We start from the raw sequence: 26,616 nt of genomic DNA, 5'->3' as shown, positions 1-26,616 counted from the left end.
GCACCACCTGCAGTGTCCACTGTTGTCAGCACCACCTGCACAGTATCTACTGCCAATGTCAGCACCACCTGCACAGAGTCCACTGCCAATGTCAGCACCACCTGCACAATATCCACTGCCAATGTCAGCACCACCTGCACAGTGTCCACTGCCAATGTCAGCACCACCTGCACAATATCCACTGCCAATGTCAGCACCACCTGCACAGTATCACTGCCAATGTAAACACCACCTGCACAGAGTCCACTGCCAATGTCAGCACCACCTGCATAGTGTCTATTACCAATGTCAGCACCACCTGCACAGTGTCTACTGCCAGTGTCAGCACCACCTGCACAGTGTCCACTGCCAATGTCAGCACCACCTGCACAGTATACACTGCCAGTGTCAGCACCACCTGCACAGTGTCTATTGCCAATGTTAGCACCACCTGCACAGTACCCACTGCCAATGTCAGCACCACCTGCACAGTGTCCACTGCCAATGTCAGCACCACCTGCACAGTATCCACTGCCAATGTCAACACCACCTGCACAGTGTCCACTGCCAATGTCAGCACCACCTGCACAGTATCCACTGCCAATATCAGCACCACCTGCACAGTGTCCACTGCCAATGTCAGCACCATCTGCACAGTGTCTACTGCCAATGTCAGCACCACCTGCACAGTGTCCACTGCCAATGTCAGCACCACCTGCACAATATCCACTGCCAATGTCAGCACCACCTGCACAGTATACACTGCCAATGTTAGCACCACCTGCACAGTGTCTATTGCCAATGTTAGCACCACCTGCAGTGTCCACTGTTGTCAGCACCACCTGCACAGTATCTACTGCCAATGTCAGCACCACCTGCACAGTGTCCACTGCCAATGTCAGTACCACCTGCACAATATCCACTGCCAATGTCAGCACCACCTGCACAGTGTCCACTGCCAATGTCAGCACCACCTGCACAATATCCACTGCCAATGTCAGCACCACCTGCACAGTATCCACTGCCAATGTCAACACCACCTGCACAGAGTCCACTGCCAGTGTCAGCACCACCTGCATAGTGTCTATTACCAATGTCAGCACCACCTGCACAGTGTCTACTGCCAGTGTCAGCACCACCTGCACAGTGTCTATTGCCAATCTTAGCACCACCTGCATACTACCCACTGCCAATGTCAGCACCACCTGCACAGTGTCCACTGCCAATGTCAGCACCACCTGCACAATATCCACTGCCAATGTCAGCACCACCTGCACAGTATCCACTGCCAATGTCAACACCACCTGCACAGTGTCCACTGCCAATGTCAGCACCACCTGCACAGTATACACTGCCAATGTCAGCACCACCTGCACAGTGTCCACTGCCAATGTCAGCACTACCTGCTAAGCTGGAGCAGCATTTCCTTGTTCTTTTGGCATTTCAGCTTCTCCCTCAGCAGCAAGCCAGAGATGCCACAGGCCTTAGTGATTCTCCCACAATGAAATCTGTTCCAGAATGGTTTTCCTCCTCCTCACTTCAGACATTCCCTCACAAAAGACACCTAGAAAGGCTGCATAGATGATAAAACTTGGAGAGAAGATAAAATGTAGAGTGCCCTGCAGGTTTTCCAGTGGGCAGTATTGATGATGAGATGGCTGTGGACTGCCCCCACATCCTCCTAAAAAACACTAACATTAGGGAGTATTTAGAAATTATACAAATGAGGGGGATGGTCCTGTGACCCAGTACTCACCCCACAGAGGAGGCCTAAAAATGTATGTAGGTCTGCTCAACAGTCCTCTTGGATGGTACCTTCCTTGGTGAACATGCTATCAGATGTCACCATGGTAGCTTAGACAAGCCACGGGTTCTTGTTTTTAAGAAAGCTGACTACATCTTCTGGCCCCTAAGAGACATTTTTATGGTCGGAAACAGCTCACCCTTGTGATCAAACCACACCAACCATGGGTAAATCTTGTATTACCCACACATAGCCATGGAGTATTGCCAAAATATAAACTGAATAATAATACAGTGATCCTGCAACATAACTGGATCTTAAGGCTGTCATCTGTGCTGGATTCTCATGCATTATACAGGATTTGGTTATTATATAATCTTTTGCACATTGAAGATAAGCAGATATAAGCTTGATACATACCAAAGTTGACATGCCTACATTATCAGTAATATTTCTGTTACTTCAACATATTTGACTTTTCTTTTTTTTATCTTTGTGTGGTTTAATTTAAACTAGCTTTAAAGAAAATGGATTATGTGGGTCTCATTATCATTCCACACAATCAAAAAAAATTGTTTTCAAATGGTTTTGACTACATATACTAATATTCACCAAGTGGGTAAAATCCATTGCAATTGTTAATTTTTTTAAGAAAGTTTTTGGCTTATGGTTAAAGTCACAGATTATGGAATTGTTGCCTTTCAATAATAAAATCATTAACCATACTATGGTCTCAAACACATTAATCAGTTTCTCTGTTTTAGAATACAAGACACAGGTAACAGAATGTAACATCAGTATGACAGCTGAGCATGCAGCTCCGAAAGCATTATTGTTATTTAGAAGAACCTGACTGTGAAATAAATTAAAATCCATTTTTGAGAAAGTAAAATAGTTATGTGTAACAAAACGTTCACAGAAGGAAACAACATAAATCAGCCAGATTTAGAAAACAGAAACCACCCACCTCAATGCGTCAAAAACAATTTTCATACATAAAACCAATTCGGATCCCCTTAACCCAGATAATTACAGACCAATAGCACTAATGAATGTGGATATGAAAATTTTAACATCAATTATAGCATCGAGACTAAAGAAGGTTTTGATATATTTAATTTCTAAGGAACAAGCTGGATTTATGGCAACTAGACAAACCAGCGATAACACACTTACACTGCATAATATGATGACGTATGCTAAAAAAACAACTTTAATATCTATGCTCTTATAATAGATGCCCAGAAAGCATTTGATAGAGTAGACATCAATTTTTTGTTTGATGTGTTACCCTATTTTAACTTGCCCCAAGAATTCATTCAGATACTACAAATATTATATAGTAATCCATACACTACGCTTATACATCAATAGGACTTATTCTAACAGAATACAGATTAAAAATGGTACTCGTCAGGGTTGTCCCATGTCCCCTTATTGTTTAACCTATATCTAGAACCCTATTTTTATATATCAAGCAAAATTTGTATCATAATGCACCAATAATTTATAGGAATAAAATATTAATGTCAGCATTCCGATGATCTTATTATTTATTGTACAACCCCAATTTCAGACAGTGAAAAGATATTAAAGCTCATAAACGAATTTTCAGTAGTTTCCAATTATAAAATTAACTTACAGAAAACAAATATCTTCCCATTAAGAACCCCAAAACCTTTTTCACTAATGGCCCTGATGGGAAGTTAACATGTAAAGAAAATATTAAATATTTGGGTATCAACTTCTCTATGGATAATAAGGACTTTTATAACAATAATGTTAAACGAGTATGGGAACACATAATAGCTGATTGTGACAGATGGAAGAATTTAAAACTACCGGTATTAGCAAAAGTATCAATAGTGAAAATGAATATACTACCACGAATGTTATACATATTTAGGTCTGCCCAATTATCAATTTCAAAAACAGTTTTTAAACAAATGCATAAAGATCTAGCTAAATTTATCTGGAACCCAAAAAGAACTAGAATATCTTATGAGAAATTAATGACCCCTAAAACAAGAGGGGTACTTGAGCTACCAAACTTTGAAGCATATTATTTGATTGTAAACGCTAATAAAATTTTAAGAATTGCTAATTATGATGTAACGAATACAAAATGGATACCAACTTGGGTGGTCTTGAATCATAAGCATATTTTGGATAGGAAAATAAATCCTAAAGCATTGCCCTTTATGGACAAAATTAGTCTGATAAAATATGGGGTCATGGACCACATAATAACCTGTGTCTCATCTTTGCAAACTTTATTTCAGTCCGTAGATTTATTGCAATATATGATAGTTCTTCAACCTTTCCACAGGAATCCTAATTTTAAACTAAATAATCAGCTGATCGATCTCAGCAAATTTCCATTAATACTTAATCTGACTCTATTTGATGTTTTAATAAACTTGACTTATCGGCTTTACAAATTAGACAGGAAATGAATCTACCTAGAAGTTACATTGTTATAATGAGACAAGTTAAAGAACTTGCCTTGAGCTACTTTAGGAACTTTAAACCTGCAGCGGATTTGTGGATAAGTGCTCTGAATTGTGGCAAGCTATCCAACAAGACACTAAATTTATAGCAACTGCATATAAATTAATTAAGGATTTGAAATTTCAGGACAAAATTTTGCTTTCAGAGTATTGGGTAAAAAAAGTAACAGTAACAGACAATCAGATATTAAAAGCAATTGATATAACTAGGAAATCAGTTTCTTTTCAAAAACTGATGTACACACAATTGATGATTTGGAACAATGCATATTACACACATCTTAGATTACATAAATTTAACCCTAGGAATTCTCCAATTTGTCCATACTGTGCAGATCAAACAGCGGATCTTCTTCATATGTTCTGGAGTTGTAAATGCGTATATAAACTTTGGAACTCTCTTAAAGTACAACTGCAAAAGATGGGTTATCAAAGTTCTACACTGTCATGGGAATTTATGATTCTACACATTCCTCCAAGAGAGCTTTCCAGATCGCAAACTATTATCTGTATGAATATTTTTTTGCTGATGAAACTCTATATAGCCACAAATTGGCTAGAACCACATAAGACATCATGGAATAATTTTAAGCTTGTGGCTATAAAGCATATACTAGCACATAAATTACTTCTGAAACAAACTAACAAAAATATTAATAACCCGAAAATATGGGAAAAGGTCTTCAATATTATATTAGCATGATACTGATTTTAGGAATATATTAAATATAGGAAGCATTTCATGTAGATATTGTATAAATGGTTTGTAGTAGTTATAGTGTATTATGTGTGTGATGTTTATTGTATTTTTGTAATGTTTTTGGAAAATATATTTCAATAAAAATTTATTATGGAAAAAAAAAAAGAAAACAGAAACCAGTGATAAGAAAGTGTGTGCTGAAATGTGGCAAGCTAACCATCCCAGATGCTTTGCAGCGGAGGTCCATTGAGACTCTTCAACAGTACCACCTGTGGACTGCAAAAACAAAAACATCAGTGAGAGGAAGACTATGGTTTCCAGGAATGGAGCCGATAAAAGACAGTGAGCAAGATATGTGACTTGTGAAGAGTGTCAGTCAATAATATGAATGTTTAAAGTCAGACGTCTGAATTATCAAAAGTTAACTTGTTCAGATTCCAGCATGGATGAATATGTAAGGTTTCAGGTGGAAGAACTTTGCTCAACATCACCAGACCATTGCAATGGCTGGAAATTTGCTTTCAGTTTTTGGGACTACAAAGTAATATATACATGCATACATATATATATATATATATATATATATATATATATATATATATATATAAGCTACTTTTTAATCTCGAAATACTGAAATCTCAAATTTCAGTATTTCGAGACTAAAATATCGAAACCTCAAAAAAATTCAAAATCAATAAAAACAAAGAACTATCCAACTGTCCCCACAAAATAACACACAAACAGTCCATAATTAAAATGGAAAACACAACCATATGTTTCTGTGCCCCCTGCACCCCCACACCCCTGCTACTTATATATACCAACTCCAAGGTCACGCTAACTCAAAAAAAAATAAAAAAACACAAAACGCACTCTTATCTGCCCTACACACCCATTGCAGTCATATTTACACTCACTAATAACACCCACACACACTACACACGTACTAAAATCATCAGATACAACAATCATACACACATACAGTCTCAACTGTGTACCCCAAACTACCCCTACAATTCGCCACAAAAACTAAAAAATAATTTTCTACCCAAAACCCTTAAAAATTAAACACTTACCTAAATCCTCGTACATAAACAAACATCGGCCCCCCCATAACACAATACCCTTAAGGAGACAGTACACAATCATGTACATACCACACTACAGCTATTGCGCATTCGAGAAACTGAGATTCGACAAAGTGCAGTTTTGAAAAGCTGCACTTTTGACATTCTGGTCTCGTAATACTGAAATTCGAGATTTCAGTATTTCGAGATATAAAAGTGGAATTATATATATATATATATATATATATATACAATATATATATAAATATATATATATATATATATAAATATATATATATATATAAATATATATATATATATATATATATATATATATATCTGTATTTATATATATCAGACAATAACCAACTGTTACGAATTTCCAGTATGAACTGCTTTGCATTAGTTTGAGAATACACTACAAAAATGACTCCATGATTACTTCAATCAAATGGGTAGTGGAAAAGATTATTGCCAGCAGTGTGAAAGCTGTGAGAATTGTGAAGAAAGCTGAGTACAGAAGAAATTTTCATGCGGGAGGTTGGCATAATGGTTAAGATGTTTACCTTACAAACACAAAGTGCAGGTTTTGATTCTCAAATGGAATAATTGGCTAGGCTTAAAATGTCCCACAAGGATAGTTAGCCTAGTATGTATCTATGAACCTATAACAGGATACATAAGTGCTGTAAACCCTACATTAGGGATGATGCCACCCAGACTGATGTTTTATTATTTGGATGTGAACAAGACAGCATCAAGTCCAAACAAAGGTAGTTCTGATAAGGCTGTAAAAGCCAAAGACCATCAACAGAAAAGTAAAATAAAGTATATGCTAGACACAGGAGAAAGGCAAATTAATGCGGTTGTACAGCTGGACAGAACATATTGCAAGTTCTATAAGGGAGCTTTTTAAGTTATTTCCCAGAACCATTCCATAGTCATAGACATACAGGACTCCATGGTTACCAGATCACTGCTCACATAATAAATGCTCTGTGATCAAACGAGTTTTAGAATCTTTTGGAAGAGATCCATAAAATACAAATGTAGCATGTAATGCTGTTTCTGACTGTACATCTGAACCAAACAATAAACCTCACATAAAGCCTTATAATTTTCAAAATATTTGTAACGTGTAATAAAACAGAAATCCTCGATATATAATGGACTACAAATGTGTGATGTAAGTTGATGTCACGAGTTAGAGAGGCACAGAATGTCTGTACAAAGCTATTATCGTAATGGTCTTTATAGAGTGAGTTTTGCATGCTGCAGCCTAAGTAACTTGCTTTAATTTTCAGTTCCCTGCTTATGCAGCTATACAGTGTCAAAAGATAAAGCAGCAGTGAAAATTATTTATGCAGAAAATATGAATGCAATAGGATGAGCAATGATAGGATGCGTGAAGTCATGGCAATGCAAGATTTGTCTTCATTGAATAGAAAGTTGGTTCATAGAATTTAAAACATGGAAGTGTTCCCTTACCATTGACTCACCTCCTCCTCTTTTCATCTCCTTTTACCTCTTAATAACTAGCTATCCTGCTATTTATACTCTTTTTATCACTCCCCACTCCTATGCTTATACTCTGGTGGCCATACTGGGCTAACTAGGTTTTACTCACTAACCCAATTCCCTAACAAGGAATGACTAAGTTCTGGACCTAATAATAACCAACCTCAAACACAGGTGGACAGTAACTGATATGGTCCCAAATAACCTTGGTGACCACTGCCCTGTAATATCATTCTGGTCATTCAAATTTCCAGTATCCCCCACCCAATAGTAGTTGGGATTCCTTTTCAAGAACATAAACTCGATATGCTAAATGCTACTTTCAGTGCAATTGTTGTTGCTATCAACACTCTACAAATGGAACTCTAAACGTAGGACTCCCCCACGGGTCTGTACTTGCACCCTTACCTTTCTCCCTTTTCATAAATGACATAACACATGTCCTACTCTAAGTGGATGTGATCCTTTAAGCTGATGAAATCTTGCTAGTGGAAGCCAACAAAAGTCAGCCAAAATTGCGATGACAAACACAAGACTGTGCATTGTGTCAATGGTTGCTCTCCAAAGAACTCTGATGACTAACTCCCCCAAGACAAACTTAATGCTATTTACTTGGACACCAAAACTAACAGTCTTACCCACAGTACATTTTGGGTAACCCTACCTCAGATGACACTGAATATAAATACTTAGGTTGAACACTGGACTAGTGCTTATCATTTACTTCATGTACAGATATTTTTGCACAAAAATCATGAGCTTTCTTATAAATGTACTTACCCATTGACTCTGTATTGATCCAGATTGTAGCATCCAGAACGGCCATAACAAAGAATGTCCTGCTTCCAAAAATAGAATACTGCATACCATTATGTAAGTTACACAGCCTAAAACACACAACGACTTCAAATAACAGATAACAACATTTTCAGATTTGCACTGCTTGTTGACTCATATGCACACCACTGTAATGTAATAAAAGAAGTAAAATGGCTTCAGATGACACTTGAAGCCTCATTTCCTTTCATTTTGCTACTTTTCAAAATGAATAAACTAGGATAGTATCCCCCATTAGGAAGAAAGCTAACAGAATAGGAATACACATTAAGCAGTACATAAGAGGACAGCAGGACACTAAACAGGCCTCACTTTAAACTGTTACAGGAGAAAAAGCTTTCTCAAGAATGAAGCCTGTTATCTGTAATAGTCCCCCAACTGAAATCAGATATTTAGATCCACTGGCTAAATTTATAAAATCCCATTGAGAACACCTCATTAATGAAGCCACATGTGCTTGTTTTAAAGACAAATACTGATTTTCCAATAAGCATTTAATCCAATAAAACAATCTGATATGTTTTAAACCTTGTGTTTTCTATATTTTTTGTAAACCATTGTTTCAATGATTTATATATATTTAAATTTTACTCTCTGCTAAGATTACATGAAAATTTAGTAATTTACTCTTTAAGCTGCATTTAAGAACATGTATGCACTGACTGTATATCTTGCTGTATGAGAAGGGTAAAAAAATACATATATGGTTTTGCAGTAATCACAGTGTTAGGACATACCTGTATTAAATTCTATACTGCAAAAACTGTGTATATTCAGATGCTGCTGTGATTTTGCTGTTATGGTTCTTTTTGCAACTATACCTCTATCTATTTTATCTTACTGTGCAAACCTTTTTATGAACTGCATTGTATTGTACTTTATTCTCCTTGTGTTCTAGAGTGTGCTTGAAAAGGTCTTAGGATCAGACAGCACTTACTCGGTTTCTACTGCATCCAGAGCCATTCAGGCTAAAATCAGCTGCTTTACTTGATTTTTTGAACTTGCACTTGCTATCAATTGTGCTCGTTACTGTTTACTACATTTTTATGCAATTAATTAATTTTGTGATAGAAACATCAGTCTTTTTCTTGGTCTATTGGGATTTTTAACCGTTTGGTTTCTAAATTGCCTTGTATAAGGGTGATCTAAAAAGGGACTCAGTTGTTTGTTGTTCAGTTGCACTTGAGAGTCCTTTTTGCTTCTGCTTTTACATTAGAAAGTCTAGGATCATCCTGCTAGTGCAAGAAATCTGGACAAAGCCCAATAAAATGTAGGGACAAAGGTCCAAAAATAGGGACATATTTTAAATTTTGATTTTATATTCTTAGAAAGTGGCTAGAATAACATGATTTGTTTTAACACACATTTTCTGAAGGATCTGAGGTCTGAAATTCAAATGTATGTCATTACTTAGAGACTTCAATCCCCAGATCATCCCAGTGATTTGCCAGAAAACCTTTTATGAGGAACAGACCAAAAACATGAGACAAAAATCTGGTCATTCTGCGAAATTCCGGACAGTTGAGAGGTATGCATCCATCCTCTGGCAGGAGGTATTTTCTTGGTCTTTCTGGGTTGAAAAGCACTCCAGGAGAGCTCAAACTGCAAAAGTATATTGTCTAGAGGGTATAGGAGTCAGTTTTCACATTTTTTTCTGTTTGCTGTAAATTAGACACATTTGATCAGAGCTGTTCTCCATGCAGCAGCAGATGGCAGTGCCCTGTACCAAAGCAAATGCTTAGTAAAATTAACCTATAAAACTATATTAAGACTTTAACCAGTAACACAGTGAAGCACTGCATGAAGTTAAGCTTAGAACAGCTAGTTTGTACATCAAATAGCACTAATACTATATCCTAGCACTATCTAACATATGTCCTTAACCCTAGAAAACACCCCAGGAGACCACTGTAAAAGCCAGTCCTTGAACCATAGGTGACCACTCTAATACAGGTCTGGACAACATGGATATGCAATTTCCAAATGTCTCTGTGGCCAGTTTAGTAGATATTGGCATCCTAAGACAATGTAACAATTGTCTCATGTTCTCAGACAATCATTTAATCCTTAAAAAAACCAACACAACATGTAAGAGATGTACATACACAACTTCTGTGGAGGCAAAAATTTCACTTACAAACAAGGTTGTCAAGTGCACACACACCACATCCACAACGCATAATTCTGACCACACACATAGACCATCTTATGCTTAGGCCCTAACGAGAAAACTTCCCAACCTCAAAGACCTCCTAACTTAGTCCTAAGCCTACAAAACAGCAATGTCTATCCTCAGCAACCTCTAAAACACACACCAAAAGCAACAACAAACACTGCACATAAGCCTACACCCAATGGTTCTCCAATATCGAAGCTCATAAGGCAAGCAAACACTTTACCTAGGACTCTTGTTATGGGGGATTCCATCATATGACAAGCAAATGCCCCTATCACCATGCTAGACAAGGAGGAGGTAACTGTCAGGTGCTTATCTGGAACCAGGCTCTGCAATATCATGCATGCTCTGAAGTGACTGAGCCACTGGTACAAATATGACTCTATAATGGTGCACATGTGAGTAAATGATCTGAGTTGTATCTCATTGGACTACATGAAAAGATAAGGATAACGCCACAGTATGACCAAACAATGATTCATTTTAACAAATGCCTTTGTTTCTGGTGTCACTTCAGGGGGGTTCACTATCTGTCAGCATGGGAGGACATGGTCTGCATCTGTTCCCCTGGCATTTGGATATTGGCTAAAACTTTATCCACCACTTTAAAGTCTTTTTAGGTAATACCAAAATAACAAACCTTCCAACACAGCAAAAAAAAAAAAAAAAACAAAAAAACTGAAAGCAACCCTAAGGTGTTATTGTTCAGTGCTGGGAGCCTCAACAAGAAACCTCACACCCTACGGGGCCTGATTCAGTAGACTTAAATTATACTCAGTCAAAATATACTTTACAAGCATAACGTCAGCGAACTTTAAATAAACCAGACCTTCAGATCACTGCATTTCTGTACAGGGAATGGAGGCACCTGGCCAACATTCAATGAAAAAACATACGCAGCATGTCAAACCCACCCAGGTGGGGGGCTGCACCCCCTCATACCCCCCTAACTAAATATACTAACTCTGGGATTGAAATACAGTGGGGAAAAGGGCACATTTCCCCATGTGGCCAAGTGCCCCCATTCCCTGTAAAAAAATGTGGTAATGTGAAGCTTCACTTTATTCAAGGTTTGGTGATGTCATCTTGGTAAAGTAAGTATCGATTAAGTGTAATTTCAGTCTACTGAAGTAGACCCCACCCTACAAGCTGTCTTCACTCTGGAGAATATGGACATTTGCGCCATAAGTGTGACTTGATTTAAAGCTGCAGAACGTACCAGTAGTGCAAGGCTACAGTGCCTTCTACACATTTAGACCAACAGCAGCACAGAGAGAGCAGAAAAGAGGAGGTGTCATGATCTACATCAGCAACAAATATACCTCCAGGTCAATTAAATAGGATGATGCCCTGGAATTCAACTATGTGCAAGTCACCAAAGGTAAAGTCCCTGAGCATATTCTAGCTAACTGTAGGTCAGCATCTATGCCCCAAGAATGTCATAACTCATACCTAACCCTACTGGAGACGCTTTCTATCCAACCAAATACCATATCTGTGGGGAATTTAACTACCCTTCTCTATACACTGTTTCAAATTTGCAGGCACAGACTTTATTAACACCAAATACCCTGGACCAGATAGTGTGCACTCCAACCAGAGGTTCAGACATAGTGGACCTAGTAATCACCAGATAGGGGAATGCTGTACCCCCCCCCCCCACCATGTTACGTCCTAATTGGTGAGGTCAGATTACAAAGTTGTTGCCTTCAAAATGAAAAACTCAGAAAATCCAACTAAACCTCTAACAGTTAGGGACTATTCTAAAGCAAACTACACCCTAATGAGTGATAGTTTATCAAAATTCAATGCCCCCTCAAACCCTGAAATCACAGTAACCTGTGCAGAACTGTTCACAGAAACCTTGTACAAACACATAAATGACTGTATAGAGGCTGCTGTACCTACCAGAAGTAAGCCCGTAACAAACACCAGTTCAAGCCACAATGGTGGAATCCCAACCATAATAGGGTGTATAACAAAAGGAAAAAAGCATGGCCAAAATCAGAATTGGATACTTTTATAAAGACAAGAGCTCATTAATTAAACTAAACAAGACACTAAGAAGATTCATTAAGTCCAACTATGAGGTCAGGAAGTCTCTCAGGCAAAGGTCACCTACAAAGCCTTCTTCAGCTGTGTCTGAAACCTTAAAGGTAACAAACAGCAGTGTTTTGAATTGGTGGTAAATGACACCACCTTCAATGAGCAGAGAGACATAGAGAATCTGTTGGCTGACAAATTTAGTTTAAACTTCACCCCCTACTCTTTACTGCTACACCCTGTGAAATCCCTTCTAGCATATATCCACAAAATTTCAGCAGGGAAGAGGTCTTTGCTGTGCTTGCCAATGTCAAAAACACTGCCTCCATGGGCCCTGACAATATTCCAGGTTGTTTCCTAAATAGCTTAAAACATGAAACTACAGAATCATCAGTCTGGGAAGTCTAATTTGCAAAGCAATAGAACAAATCATGGAGACTATCAACAAGGGCATTAGCAATCCACAGAAATTGGACCCATCCCAGTTTGCTTTGTCAAGGGAAGACCTTTTTTACGTAACCTGGTATGCTTCTTTGAGAGGGTCACCAAAGCAATGGATGAGGGGAAGAGGGTGCGTACAGCCTATTCTGACCTGGCTAAGGCATTCAGTATGATCCACCGCTAAGGTAATGTTGACAAACTAACCAAACTAAGCATAATTCCCTACATAACTCACTAGATTGCCAGCTAGCTCACAGATAGGACCCAAGAAGTCAGGACTGGTGTAACCACCTCTGCCAAGAGACTGGTCACTAGTGGAGTACCTCAAGGATCCATGCTGGGCCCACTTCTGTTTGGCATCTACTTCTTGGAACCCAGAGCTAATGTCAAAGACCTGTGGCTCACCACGTTTGCATATGGCTGTAAATTGTCTCCCCCATGACACTAACAACCTGCACAAGGGCCTAAAACTGGCAAATGACTGGTGCCAAAGCCAAGGTTTAAAACTCAATGCCAAAAAGTGCTTTATAGTACCTTTTGGGAAAATGTCCACACAAGCCAATTGTTTCATTTATAAAATGCCCCTAAGAGTTGACTTGGTAATTAGGGTTCTGGGAACATGTGTAGCCAGTAATCTGTACTTCAACCAACATGTATTCAAGATAGTAAGAAAGTCATTCTATGTTGCCTGACTTACAAGTAAGATTATAACAACCAGATCCAGTGAAGTTATAGTACCACTTTACTCTGCCCTTATCAGACCCATCACTGAATACAGTGCCCCTTCGGCATGAACCTGAGCAGGCATTTACAATAGTTGGAAAATCAACAGAGGTTCTTCAACAGGAAAATCCAGGATATTAACACAGTCTCCTATAACAGATTGCCTAAAGGCCTTGTTTCTATACAAAGTCTCCTACAGGTTACTGAGAAGTTATTTATGCCTGGCATTTAAGGTATCATCAGATCTAACCTTGATGGATCTTTTGTGGATTGCAAAATGAACAGCACTAGAAATACTAGATTGAAGAATTTAAACTTTCCTTGTGACAGAAATAAAACATACTGGCAAGACTGATAAAACATACTGGCAAGACTGATATGTGTCTCAAAGGATCCCTGTGCTATGGAATAGGCTCCCCATCCATGTGAAGCAAAGCTCATCCCGACCATATTCAAACGGAACCTTGACCATTGGATGGGAAATTGTAAATTCACTCTGGTCTGGACCCTATGTCTCTAATGGACAGAAACAGACTGAGTAAAAATATTACCTAAGTAATACACCCCCTGTATAGCCCATGGAAACATGCAAGCTAACATACCTCTCCTAATAGACACCCAAGGCGCATGGGGACACAATTGGGTCGGGTTGCATGGCTAGGCTTATAAAGGCTCTGGTGGTTATTAACCTAGTATATACATATGAATCAATTAAAAATGTATAAATAAATAAATTAAAAAAATGATAATCTCCATTTAGATTTTTTTTTCATGTTCTGGATTATGTAGTACAACTCAGTAGCTATTGATTTGTCAGTCCATCTATCTATCTATCTATCTATCTATCTATCTATCTATCTATCTATCTATCTATCTATCTATCTATCTATCTAATCTATCTGTCTATCTCTATATCCATCTATCTAGCTGTCTGTTTATTAATGTGAATGAATTTGTGTGTGTGTTTGTGTGTGTGTGTGTGTGTGTGTGTGTGTGTGTGTGTGTGTGTGTGTGTGTGTGTGTGTGAGTGTGATGTACTGAATATAAAGTGACATTTTCAAATGTTAACACTGCGATAATTTTTCATAGTAAGCCAAATTGCCTAATTTACAAACAATTACATTTTTTTAGTAACACTTTTGTTATCTTTGCCTATTTTATATTTTGGATGGTTAGATTTGGTCGGAAATCAATCCTAGTATGGTCTTACCTCCAGATGGCTATTTGCGGGACCTGCACTGCCTTCGCTCCCAGTTTTACTGTCTACTGCATTTTCCGATTTTTTTGTGGAATGGCTGCTTCAGGAATCATTTTCAACTGTATTTCATTAAGTAAGCTTATTTGATTTGCTGATTTTAATATTCACGATTAACACTGGATATTTTCTTTATATTGTCTAAACTGTCATGGTAATCAGTCACAAATTATGAATGGGAATGATCATTTATGGATAATAAGTGAGATTACTTTTCTTGTGGTAGATGCATAGTTGTGGTACTAACTACACAGAACTAGTGTGAAAGTAAACAAAGGGACATGCATATGTCTCATGGAAAGTGCAGTATCAGGGCTAAAGAGGTGACATGATACTGAACACCAGACCTCTAAAGGTTTATTGAGTCTGTGCAGCAAGCAGCTCAAGTCTCCATACTGGTGATAATGTATTAAGGATCATAAAACTAAATACCAACATTTTTAAAAGGTATATAATTTCAAAAACAAGTCATTAGGGTGTCAGAGAATCATTGTTGATGCAAGATTGTAGCAATAGAAGAATCCCTTGTGAAATCTAGACTGTAAACACACAGAAGCCTTCCCATATGTGTGTGTGTGTGTGTGTATATATATATATATATATATATATATATATATATATATATATATATATATATGGATTCACTTTATAACCTCGAAATACTGAAATATCGAATTTCAGTATCTCGAGAATATAAAACCGAATCCACAAAACACCGACAAACAAAAACCGCGAAACCACATAACCGAAAACACCGCACACACTACACTAAACATACAACAAAACACCCACATCACAACATAAACAAAAAAACAACACACATACACAACTCACACACACACACATATGCAGGGCAAGCCCCTGCACTATGGGGGTTGCACCCCCCCACACCCCCCCTACTTATATATACTAATTCCGAGATCGCACAAACATAACACAAAAGCTCACTCACACACGCACATTCTCCAGTCCCTCACACACACTCTAACTCCCACTCAAAACCCTTACAAAACACTCACTTACCTGACATAACACCTACATCCAAACACGGCACCGCGCACCAACAAAACCCAAACCCGGACATTACATAGCGCAACTTCCTAACTGCAAATTCGACATATTTTCGACATACGTCAAATTTGCGATTATGAATGTTCGCTATTTTGAACATTCGACTTTATAGCTTCGAAATACTGAAATTCGACATTTCAGTATTTTGATGTTATAAAGTGAACCCATATATATATATATATATATATATATATATATATATATATATATATATAAAAAAAAGTAATACATATATATATGTGCATGCAGTGCCTTCTGCAAGATGGTAAGCCCATGTAGTTAGATACAGGTCTGTTTTATTTGGTCAGTGAACAACATTGTCAAAACCTACATGGTCAAGACCACGTGATTGACAATGTAGTTCTTTGACCATTTTGACTGCAATCGTAGTACAGTGGGGATTGGGGAATGTACCCATTTCCCCACTGTAGTGTGATCTCAGAGTTGGTATATATAATTAGCAGGGGGTGCTGGGAGCACATCATCCACTTATGGCATGTGGGAAACCTTCCCCCTCTTCAAAACATTGTTTTGGTGTGCTTATTTGATTTTTTTTTTTTTTTTTGTTGATTGACAAAATGCATGATCGTGTGGTCTCAACCATGTGGATTTCGACAATGCCATTCACTGATCAACTGAAATAGATCCATTAGCTACTGCCCTTGCTGATGATGCATAGCTGCTTCCACACTGTTCCAACAAGCAGGTATGAATGTTCATGATCCCATAGTGACAAAGCAGTGCAATATGGGGAGTGTTCACTCTTAAGGTGCTGTCCATAGATGAAATGTTAAACTGAGGTGCTAGTTCCCTGCATTGACTGTAGTTTAGTTGGACTAGAATTTGTAATAAAAAAAAAACAGGCAAAAAAAACTAAATTTATCCCACTGTATACCATATCCCCAAAAAGGAAGAATGACAAATCTTCACTCATTTTACATAATAAGGTCTTAAGTAAGATGCCCTTCTGCCTGGTTGGTAACACACTTCACATGCCTTTACTCTGAAGTCCTTTAGGATGTTCCATAGCTAAAAGTGAATATTATGCAAAACAATACAAATGCCATTGCAACTACATCGCAACACACAGCAATATCTCAACCAATGACATGTGAAGCTTGTACGCAATGGGTTCCTAACAACCATACATCATGGCCCATATATCTAGAACAGGAACAACTATGAAGCAGTACATCTCTGTGGATTGACTTCACAGCACTAAAATGTTTATTTTCTTTACTAATTGTTTTAATTTATGGTTTGTTGATTGGATTAGTCTCATCAGCCTGTGTATTTTTTGGTGAGCTATAAGAAGGTATTCATTCTAACTAGATCACTGGGAATTTTTTCCCTGCTCATTTTGATAAGTATTCAATAGTTTTGATAGTTTCCTCTGCATTTGCTTTGAGTATAGAAAATGCTCATAACATGCCCAGTTGTTCATTTATTTAACAATGCCCTTATGCGTACAATTGGAAAACAAATCACTCATAGCGTCACTCACTGCAGCAGACAGTTCCTTTATGTAAAAGTGTCCTTATATTTAAAACTGAAGCGCAATATGTTCACAGCGTGAATCATTGCATTACACTATTTTACCTGATTCATATTAGTGATAATCCGTTTATAGAGTCCCAACTGTTTTATTATTTAAAAAATATTTTTCTCTGTAATAGAGGACACAAAACACTCACAGCATGACTAACTGCATTGACTAATTTACGTAGTCCTTTTAGAAGTAAACGCTAACAGTGTGTATAATGTCTACCTGTTTGTGTTTTGGCTGCAGAAAATGCTTATAGCATGACCATCTGTTACATAATATTAACCTGTTCATTACTAAACATAGAGTTTAGAAATGTTTGCTCATAGTATGGTGGTTACCCCCTTGGAATTGTTTTATTATATATTAGTTCATGTGGTAACACTGTCAGTGTCTCTATATCACTACCAGCATTGTTCTGGCTAACTCTTACAACATATTATATAGACATGATTTAAAGATGTAAAGATCTAAAGACCTAGAGACACAATAGGTAAAGAGGAAAACACATAACTGAATTGTTGCCTTACTTGAGTAGTTCAGGTTTCTGTTAATAGTGACAACGTGAAACCCATTACACAAGCATGTATTACTGTTTGCAACACTACTTGCTGTGGTCATGGTTCATAGTGTGATGCACGTTAGCAGTTTTTGACTATAACTTTGATTAGTTCCTGCTTATCCAAATGTTCATAGCATAACTTCTAAATTGTACTAACTGTATATGGGTGGATTGTTCATAACTGTACTGCTACCCATTTATGCCTTATTTCCTATAGAATGTGTTCTCATTTTACCTTCTGCACTGTGTTCTAACTTTTTAGAAACTACACTACTTGTAGCAAAATGTGATATTGCATGTTTTCTGCTTTCCTAGCCTGTCCTATTCTCTCCCCACTCAGCTGCTCTATGCTTTAAAGTTTTTTTTTAACTCAGTCTTTCTCTTATTACAGCTCACTCATGTCTATTAAATCGCGGGTGCTCCCCCCAATCTACAATACAGCGGCCAGACCAGTATTCCTCCTCAAAGGATGTGAACCAGAGATATTCAAACAACCTTTGGCTCCATCTACCTTCTCTCTACTGACCATATTGTTAATCTCTTTATACCAAGATTTTTCCACATATCAATGTGTTTGCCTAGTTTCCGTGATGTACACACTAGCACTTCAAATCAGTGTCTTACCCCCTACCCTCCCAGCCTCTTTCCTCCTTTGTTAAAAGTCATATTCACAATATAATTGTACACAGGTATGCCACTAGATGGCAACATACACCCACTCTTAATTCTAGCAAATTTATTTCTTCCTGTTTCTGTTTTCCCTGTCATATTAGCCACGACCTCTCATAACTCAGCCCCAACTTTAAATTTGTTATTAAACTCACCTTCAGCTTGCCAGCTGCTTTGTGTACTTAATAGTGACTGTTTCACTGATAATTTCTGTTGGGTTTCTCTCCTTGAGCATTCCTCCTTCTCGGCTCTTCTTACCCTGACACTCTGCAGGTGTTCCCAAAGGTTCTATCCTGGGTCCTTTACTGTTTAACATCTTCATTAATGACTTTCATCATTGCATCCCAAATGCCAATGTCCAATACGCAGATGACTTGACCATTATCTGCTGTTCTGAATCTCTCCCCAAACTCATGCATGTAACTCAGGATGCCTTTAAGAGCATTGACACATGGATACTGAACAATTCTAAAACCAAAATCAACTTCTTTACCCCATCTAAAAACACCAAAATAGACAGGAATGCCTTCTCTATAGTAAGCCAAAACATGACTCCTATCAAAATAGTCCCCCATACTAAGCTTCTAGGTGTCCTTATCAATGTACAACTAAAGTTTAACACTCACCTTCAAAGTAACATCAAGAAAACTGACCAGAAGCTCAAAATGCTTTATCGACAAAACCGTTACCTTACCCCTTCAACTAAGCTTACCCTCTCTACCATTTATCTCCTTCCCTCTCTCATGTATGGAGCCCCTCTCCTTACCAATCTACAAGCCACCCTTAAGGCTAAACTGGCATCCTGCTACAATGAAATCTCCAAATTTGCTACCAGCCTCAAATCCTCCTCTCACCACTGTGGTGCCTTACACTCATTGAATTGGCTGGAGCTCCCCAACTATCTCTCTTACGTTCAGCTCTCTACTGCTCATAAACTCATTTTCAAGTCATCTCAATGCCCCTCCCTCTCCTCCCCTCTCCTCAATCCTTACTATGCATCTTCCTGATTGATCACTCAGATCTAATAATCAGAATCTCCTTGAAGTGTACAAACCCATACGTACTCCTGGAAAACTTCTATTGTCATTTTTCCTAGCATAAAAATGGAACTCACTTCCTCCTCATATCCAAGCTACCCAGAACCTCTCCACTTTTAAGACCTTGCTCCATTCCTCTCTCTCTTCTACCTAGGAGTGCTCCTGCTCTTACCCCTCCTAACTTCCATCTACTTAACTCCCACTTCCTTCAACCTTTCACTCCCAAAATTCTATTTAACACTAGCCATGCTATTTTTCCACCTTATTTTTTTCTGTTATAATTATTTACTCCCTTTATGCCTTAGATAGTGTAGGCATTTACATTCCACGTACAACAGAATGCTTATTATCTCATGTTGGTACAGAATCTACTATTATGACATTTTACACAAATCCTTTTGTTACTATTATTGCCATATCATTATGTCTTTATTACTATATCATTATGTCTTTATTAATTTTTAAATTGTGTAATATTTTGTATTGACTTCTGTTGATTTTTGTTTTTAAATGTTTGGACATGGAGCTTTTCTCCCAGGGCCTCCATTGAAAAAGGGCTCATCTTGGCCCAATGGACTTTCCCGGTTAACAAACTGCAAATAAATACATAAAAATAAAGTGCTGTGACATCTTTCACAGCCACCTGAGCTATCACCACTTCAGGCAGAAGGGAGGCACCACCTTCTGCCAGTGTGGCAAGAAATGTTTCACAGTTTCTTCCTGATCATAACACTGGGCAAAATTCAAAGGATTCTCTGAGTGGCATTTATATTTAGCACTGTCTGTCATAAATAATTTCTCATGAAACAACTGTCACAAGACGTCCTGTACATATACAGGATAAAGTGCATTAAACAGTCTTTGGCTGACTAAAACAAGGAAGTCTGAATCAAGAACTTTCCATGGAAGTTTTTGTTTTTTTCTCCACAGAACAAAAAAGGTAACTCTGGACTGTGGGCCCTTTAATGCCTGCAGATCCAGAGCACAGTGGTGAAAGAGAAATATACCCCTGTTTAACTATGGTGGATAATTCCACACAGCCATAAGATGGTTATAAAAAGTGCAGGATTCAAATGGTTGTATTTGTAGCATCTAGCTATAAAGGGAGAATCATGATAAGATAATGTAAACAAAAATACTATAAGGGGATCATTTCCTTCCCGTGTGACACTTGCAAACAATATCCTATGCAGTGGGTTTCAGGTGATTCCCCCAAAAGTCTAAAAAGTCAAAGATGGTACCACAGTCTCCCTCTCTAATAGTCATATAAAAACACCTTACTGTAATGAAAAAATATTGGTAAAGGGATCTTTTGGCTGTAAATGCTTTCTTGTAGTTCGACAATCCTCAGCCACCCCCTCCCCCAAGGTATTCAATGAGTCTTTATCATCATATAGACTTTGTTACATTTAGAGAAGACATCATCTGTGTGTCCAAATTACAACTAAAAAAAATTTACTTGAGAGAAGATAGGGAAAATAAACCTAGTCCTTTATAATATAACATTTCCAATGCCAGACTGAAATTGCATTGATTTATAAAAATTATCTTTAATGCTGAAAAGTGAACAAATGCAGAAAATTTCTGCAACAAAACAACAATCTCAGCCATAGAGTTGCACAGCACAGATAAATCATCAATCTAGTCAGAAAAGTGAAGATGTAGAATTCTGTATGCACTGAAAGCCAAATAAAATAAGTTGGTGCTATTAATATTCCTCAGTAGAAGGTCAAAATAAATAAGTAAGACAGAGCTGGCTGTGAAATCCTCCTTTAACCTGCAACAAATAGGAATGGAGTCAGAAATCCAAGAATTTGTGTGAACTAAAAGTGAAAGAGCCTCATGTACAGACTGAAGAAAATCGATATAATATGAAAACACTAGCAAAGGAAATAAACCATAATGGTTGAGTTAGAATGGAGCTGAATGCCTGATAGATATCCTTGTATACCACCACTCTATTTGTGGGGAGTAGGCGGGGGGGGGTATAAGATACTCCTCAAATGTAATTAAAACAGATGGTTATCTCTTTCCAGAGTTACTACACTGTATGGCACTTGGTCTATAATCTTATGACATCTGCCTACAACAACCTTCATTAAAAACTGCATAGTACACAATAAAGAAGGCACATTTCCTCCAGTTGTCTAGTAAGCTCTTCTCACCTCTTTTATGCAGAAAGCATAAACCATGCACCACAACCATCTCATAACTGTCACCAGTCCTGTCCTATAACTAGGAATGCACACTGAGGCACATGATATGGTAGGCCATCTGACTGCCAAGTACTAACCAAAGCTGCCGGCTCCCCTGTATCTTCAAAATTTTAAGTTCTTGGTTACTGTGAATATTGATATAGGTTTGAGGGAATTATTTTGAGATTGTAGGTGCAGTATTCATTGTTGTTGTTGTTTAGGTTGCCTTTCATGAACCGTTTCTATCTATTTTGGATGGAATACACTTATTGTTTCCATTGTTCTTGTATGCATTCTGGTATTCGTGTGCCTGTCCACTACAAAAATCAGAGATTGTGTAATCATATACTCTCTCTCCTCAAACACGGAATCACCGTTGAGTTACATATATTGTCTATGTAGCAGAAGAGCGTATTGTGGTAAAACGAATTCACAGTGATTCATACTTCTTGTTTATGTAACATGTTGGCTGCTGATTTTGCTGCTTTAAGCTATTTTCACTTGAGCTTTCTGTCTCCTCTAATCATCCTTGTCTGTACTAATTTGCTCCTTAACATATTAACTCTTTCTATCACATCGTAACCACCCCTTCTACTTACTCATCTTGCCCCTGTAATGCACCTTCTTCCTCCCTAATGGTTGTTGTCATGGTATGCTGTCGATTATGTCATACACCTGTTCTAAACTAATTTACCGCTCTTGTTTCTTTATGCTATTCCACCCTCACCACTTACATCCATATTAACATTCAACTTTCTGTAAGTACAGAAATCAGCTTCACCCCAATAACTTCCTATTTTTCACATTCATTGTATTTTTCCTCCTTAACTTCTGAATAAATCCAGATACTTTGCACTAACTGTACTCCCTTCATCTCCCTCTTATTTTTTGTATAGGTGAAACAATGTCAGATGAGGCACTGTCAGTGCTAGCAAGCATATAAAAGTAAATTCAAGAAAGAAAGAACTGCCTGACAGTGAACTAACCCTAGTGTTTGCACTACACTTACCTTCTTTAGTTTATATAAGTTGCATTTGTTAATTGGCAAAGTGGGAGAAAAATAGTTCCTTTTCAACAGAGGTCCAGGGAGAAAAGCTCCAGAAATTTCAAAAGTTCAGTAAAATATAAACAAACGTGAATGCAACAGAGAAAATACAGAAATGTGAATTGTAAAATGTTTTAACAGAGACTACAAAGTTGTAACCAATATCCAGTTAAAAATAATATAAACAAAAAATTAAGAAAAGGTGGATGGATGTGTGTGGTGATGTTTTAATAATGGCTTTTTGCCATTTGGCTGACACTTTACTTACAATGCCATGCTGCTGATAACATGTAAGTAGTTACTTTACAGGAATTTAACTACTGATTTAACACAGCTGTAAATAATATGCGTTCCTACTGTATCATGCACACATGCCGCAGTCTATAAATCTCCTGTAGCCTGATTACCTAACCACTTAGAATTTAAACATACATTTTGGTGATAGAAATATACTAAATTCCAGGAATCTCTTTTATACATTATATTTAGACTTGCTTTCTGTATTCACTGATATAGACAAACTGTCCATCTGCCTTCAGATAAAGTGAGATGTGGCATTAAGTGGCTGTACTCATCTTTTTCGCTGGTGACCTGCACACTCACCTTCCACTGCCAGCCTCTGTCACTCCAAAGAAACAGCAAATTCATTTCATAGGCATGTAACACTCCCTCACACACACCAACAACCTTCTCAATCCTCCAACAGCCTCCTTATCAGTGTATTGTATAGCTACGTCTATTCAGTAGCTAACCACACACCACTGCTGCTCTCACATCTTCTGTTGCCAACATAACACTCTTAATATGACATAACAGTTACAGTAAACTCTCAATTCCATTCTTCTAACTTCTAAACAGGAACCTGATAGTATTAACCATCACTCACCTTACCACTTTTTACATAGTCCTTCCTACTTGTAACATATTAGTTACCCTAATAGCTCTTTTATATCAGCTACCAGGAGTAACTCACATATATAACATTGGCAGACATTTAAAGCAAAATCTGGAGCCCCCATCCTAAGTAAATATGTTCCTCCTTCATTCAATATTAGCTCTCTTACTACCCTTTGCACATTTCACAGACCAACACATCCCATTATACAAATCTTATAATCATACAAACACTAATTTACAAAGTAACTTCAACCATCCTCACAAAGCAGAGATACCCCTAGCCCCATACCAAACATAGTGTACAATTAAGCATATGCTTCATTACAAAACAATAGATAATCATAACCCATATTTCAAAAACAAACAACAAAAAAAAAACTCTTCGTACCTAATGCACTACCCTCATCACTCAAGGTATATTTACTTATTTTCTGCTTTGATTGGATATACACCCAAACACTTGCCCCACCCAATAGGACACCCAATGAACTTATAAAAGGCTTATTAATTTGTCACTTACATGTAGAAGTATCTGTAATAAAATAGAACAAATCCACTCCTGGGCTGACTTCGAAAACCAGACATCCTAACCATCACAGAAATCTGGCTTAAATCCACAATTTCTGACAAGTATATTTACCACAGGCTATAACCTAATTAGGTTAGTTCACAAATCCAAAAGAGCTGGTGATATCAAAATCTTATAGACAAATGAAAGTAAAACAGCACCTTTCAACAAATCCATACTGAAATTCAAAAGTTCTAAACTATTTCTAGGTTGTGTTACTATCAATGTCTTCCTCTCTCTGCACATTACAATTATTTATATCCTACAAAACTACCTGTCAACTAACACTAAAATTCCTGTAGACATCCTATCTTGGATAACTATAACTATAACACAGATCATTATTATATTAGGTGATATGAGTATTGAGTAGAATATAAATTAATGCAAGAATCTTCAAAACCAGTTTACTCATCCATAAACCAATACCAATACAGACTGACACAAGTAATCAGGGAAGTGAATAGATATTAGTTACAAGCAATAAATGCATTTGCGATGTTGGGAACTCCTTGACTAAATAAATGACCATCAACCAACTTGTATAAGATGGTCAAACTGCAAACCTCCTAGACCTTCTATGTTTACATGGAAAAGATCAATAAAAATATTCAGAGAGCCATTTCAAATCTCTGCTACAACAATCAGCTGATACCCAGTACAATACCTTCTACTAGATGGCACACTTAACTACTTCAAAGGCACCTGCTTAAACATTTTAATTTATTTGGCCTTACTATGCAAGAAGAAAGGCAAGATTGTGCATGTTCCATGGTTAACAACAAAGACTAAATAAATTGACTTGAAGAGACAAAGCCTGGAAAACATGAATACCTCAACAGACCTCTTTTAGCCTTATAAAACCATGTATCACTTAAAAACAGAGTCACATTCCAAATTTGGACACAAGAGACAAACTACAATCACAGACTCTAATCTTCTGTTTTCAAGGAAAAAAAAACTCTTTTGTAATAATATTAACAAGTTAATAAACACTGGTAAAAAAGAACAACAAAACCATACTCATAATGAAACAGATTGTAATACTGCTTGCGACATGTATTCTTAGCTTATACGAGTTGCAACATTATTATTGCAAATGTAAAACTCAGACACATATTTTATCAATCAAGCAACCACATATGGTAATTTCACTCTACAGCCAGTCCCTATATATTCAATAAAAAAATATTACTGAAACATAAACCTACCACTACACCATCAGAGCAACTTCCCTCTCAGTACCTCATAACTTTATCTCACACTACAGCTTACTCAATATTAATTCTTAACTATAGCAGAACAATACATCCTAAAGCTCTGGAAACAGTTTTACACAAGTCCAGTCGATAAAGGTAGAACAGAGTTTAGCATCCCTAACTTTAGACTTATAGCTATCTTGTCCCATGTCTCTAAAATACTTGAAATATGTTAACAATGTTTCACCCATTAAGTATCCATAAAGGAGCTATCCTAAGTCAGCATGGTTTTAGACAGACACAGCACAAATGCAGTTCTTCTGCCTTTATAAATACTATGAACTGCTGCCTTAATCAACAATGACCAGCTCAATTTTACTAGACCTCTCAAAAGCCTTTTGAAACTGCATCTCACATGATACTTCTAAACAGGCTTTACTAAACTGGTATCACCAGTGAATATCTCAACTGTTTCTAAAGCTCCATTACTTAGAGATCACATTCAGTTAAAAGGGAAAAAAGCTTATTCTGCATTTATTCTCACTATTGTTGGAGTTCCCCAAAGATCCATCCTTTGTCACCTACTATTCAGTATCTTCGTTAATGATCATGGATCCATCATTCACCTCTTACCTGCAACTTTATATGATAAGCCAGTTCAACTGACCAATTAGAAGCTCAAACCCAATTAGCCTTTATCAGACTTGAAGGCTGGCTTACTGAATCTCACCTAATATTGATCCCCAAGAAAATGAAAATAATGCTTTTTAGATCCAAAACTGCCATCAAAACATACCAAAACTAATCTCTGCAATTGGTACCAGTACTGCACAAGTT

General features: G+C 37.4%; 1 protein-coding gene across 1 annotated transcript in view; it reads left to right on the top strand.

The window, feature by feature from the left end:
• LOC122805306 (solute carrier family 22 member 6-A-like) overlaps window positions 1-26,616 on the top strand; it is a 982,968-nt gene that overhangs the window by 383,816 nt on the left and 572,536 nt on the right. Inside the window, exon 3 of the mRNA XM_044075394.1 lies at window positions 14,915-15,069. Within this exon, the coding sequence (XP_043931329.1) occupies window positions 14,915-15,069 (155 nt within the window). The remainder of the gene's footprint in view (window positions 1-14,914; window positions 15,070-26,616) is intronic.

This window comes from Protopterus annectens, chromosome 6.part1, assembly GCF_019279795.1.
Source record: "Protopterus annectens isolate FY-2018-M chromosome 6.part1, PAN1.0, whole genome shotgun sequence".
In the NCBI taxonomy this organism is placed as follows: Eukaryota; Metazoa; Chordata; order Ceratodontiformes; family Protopteridae; genus Protopterus; species Protopterus annectens.
This window is presented reverse-complemented; position numbering and strand designations above follow the sequence as displayed.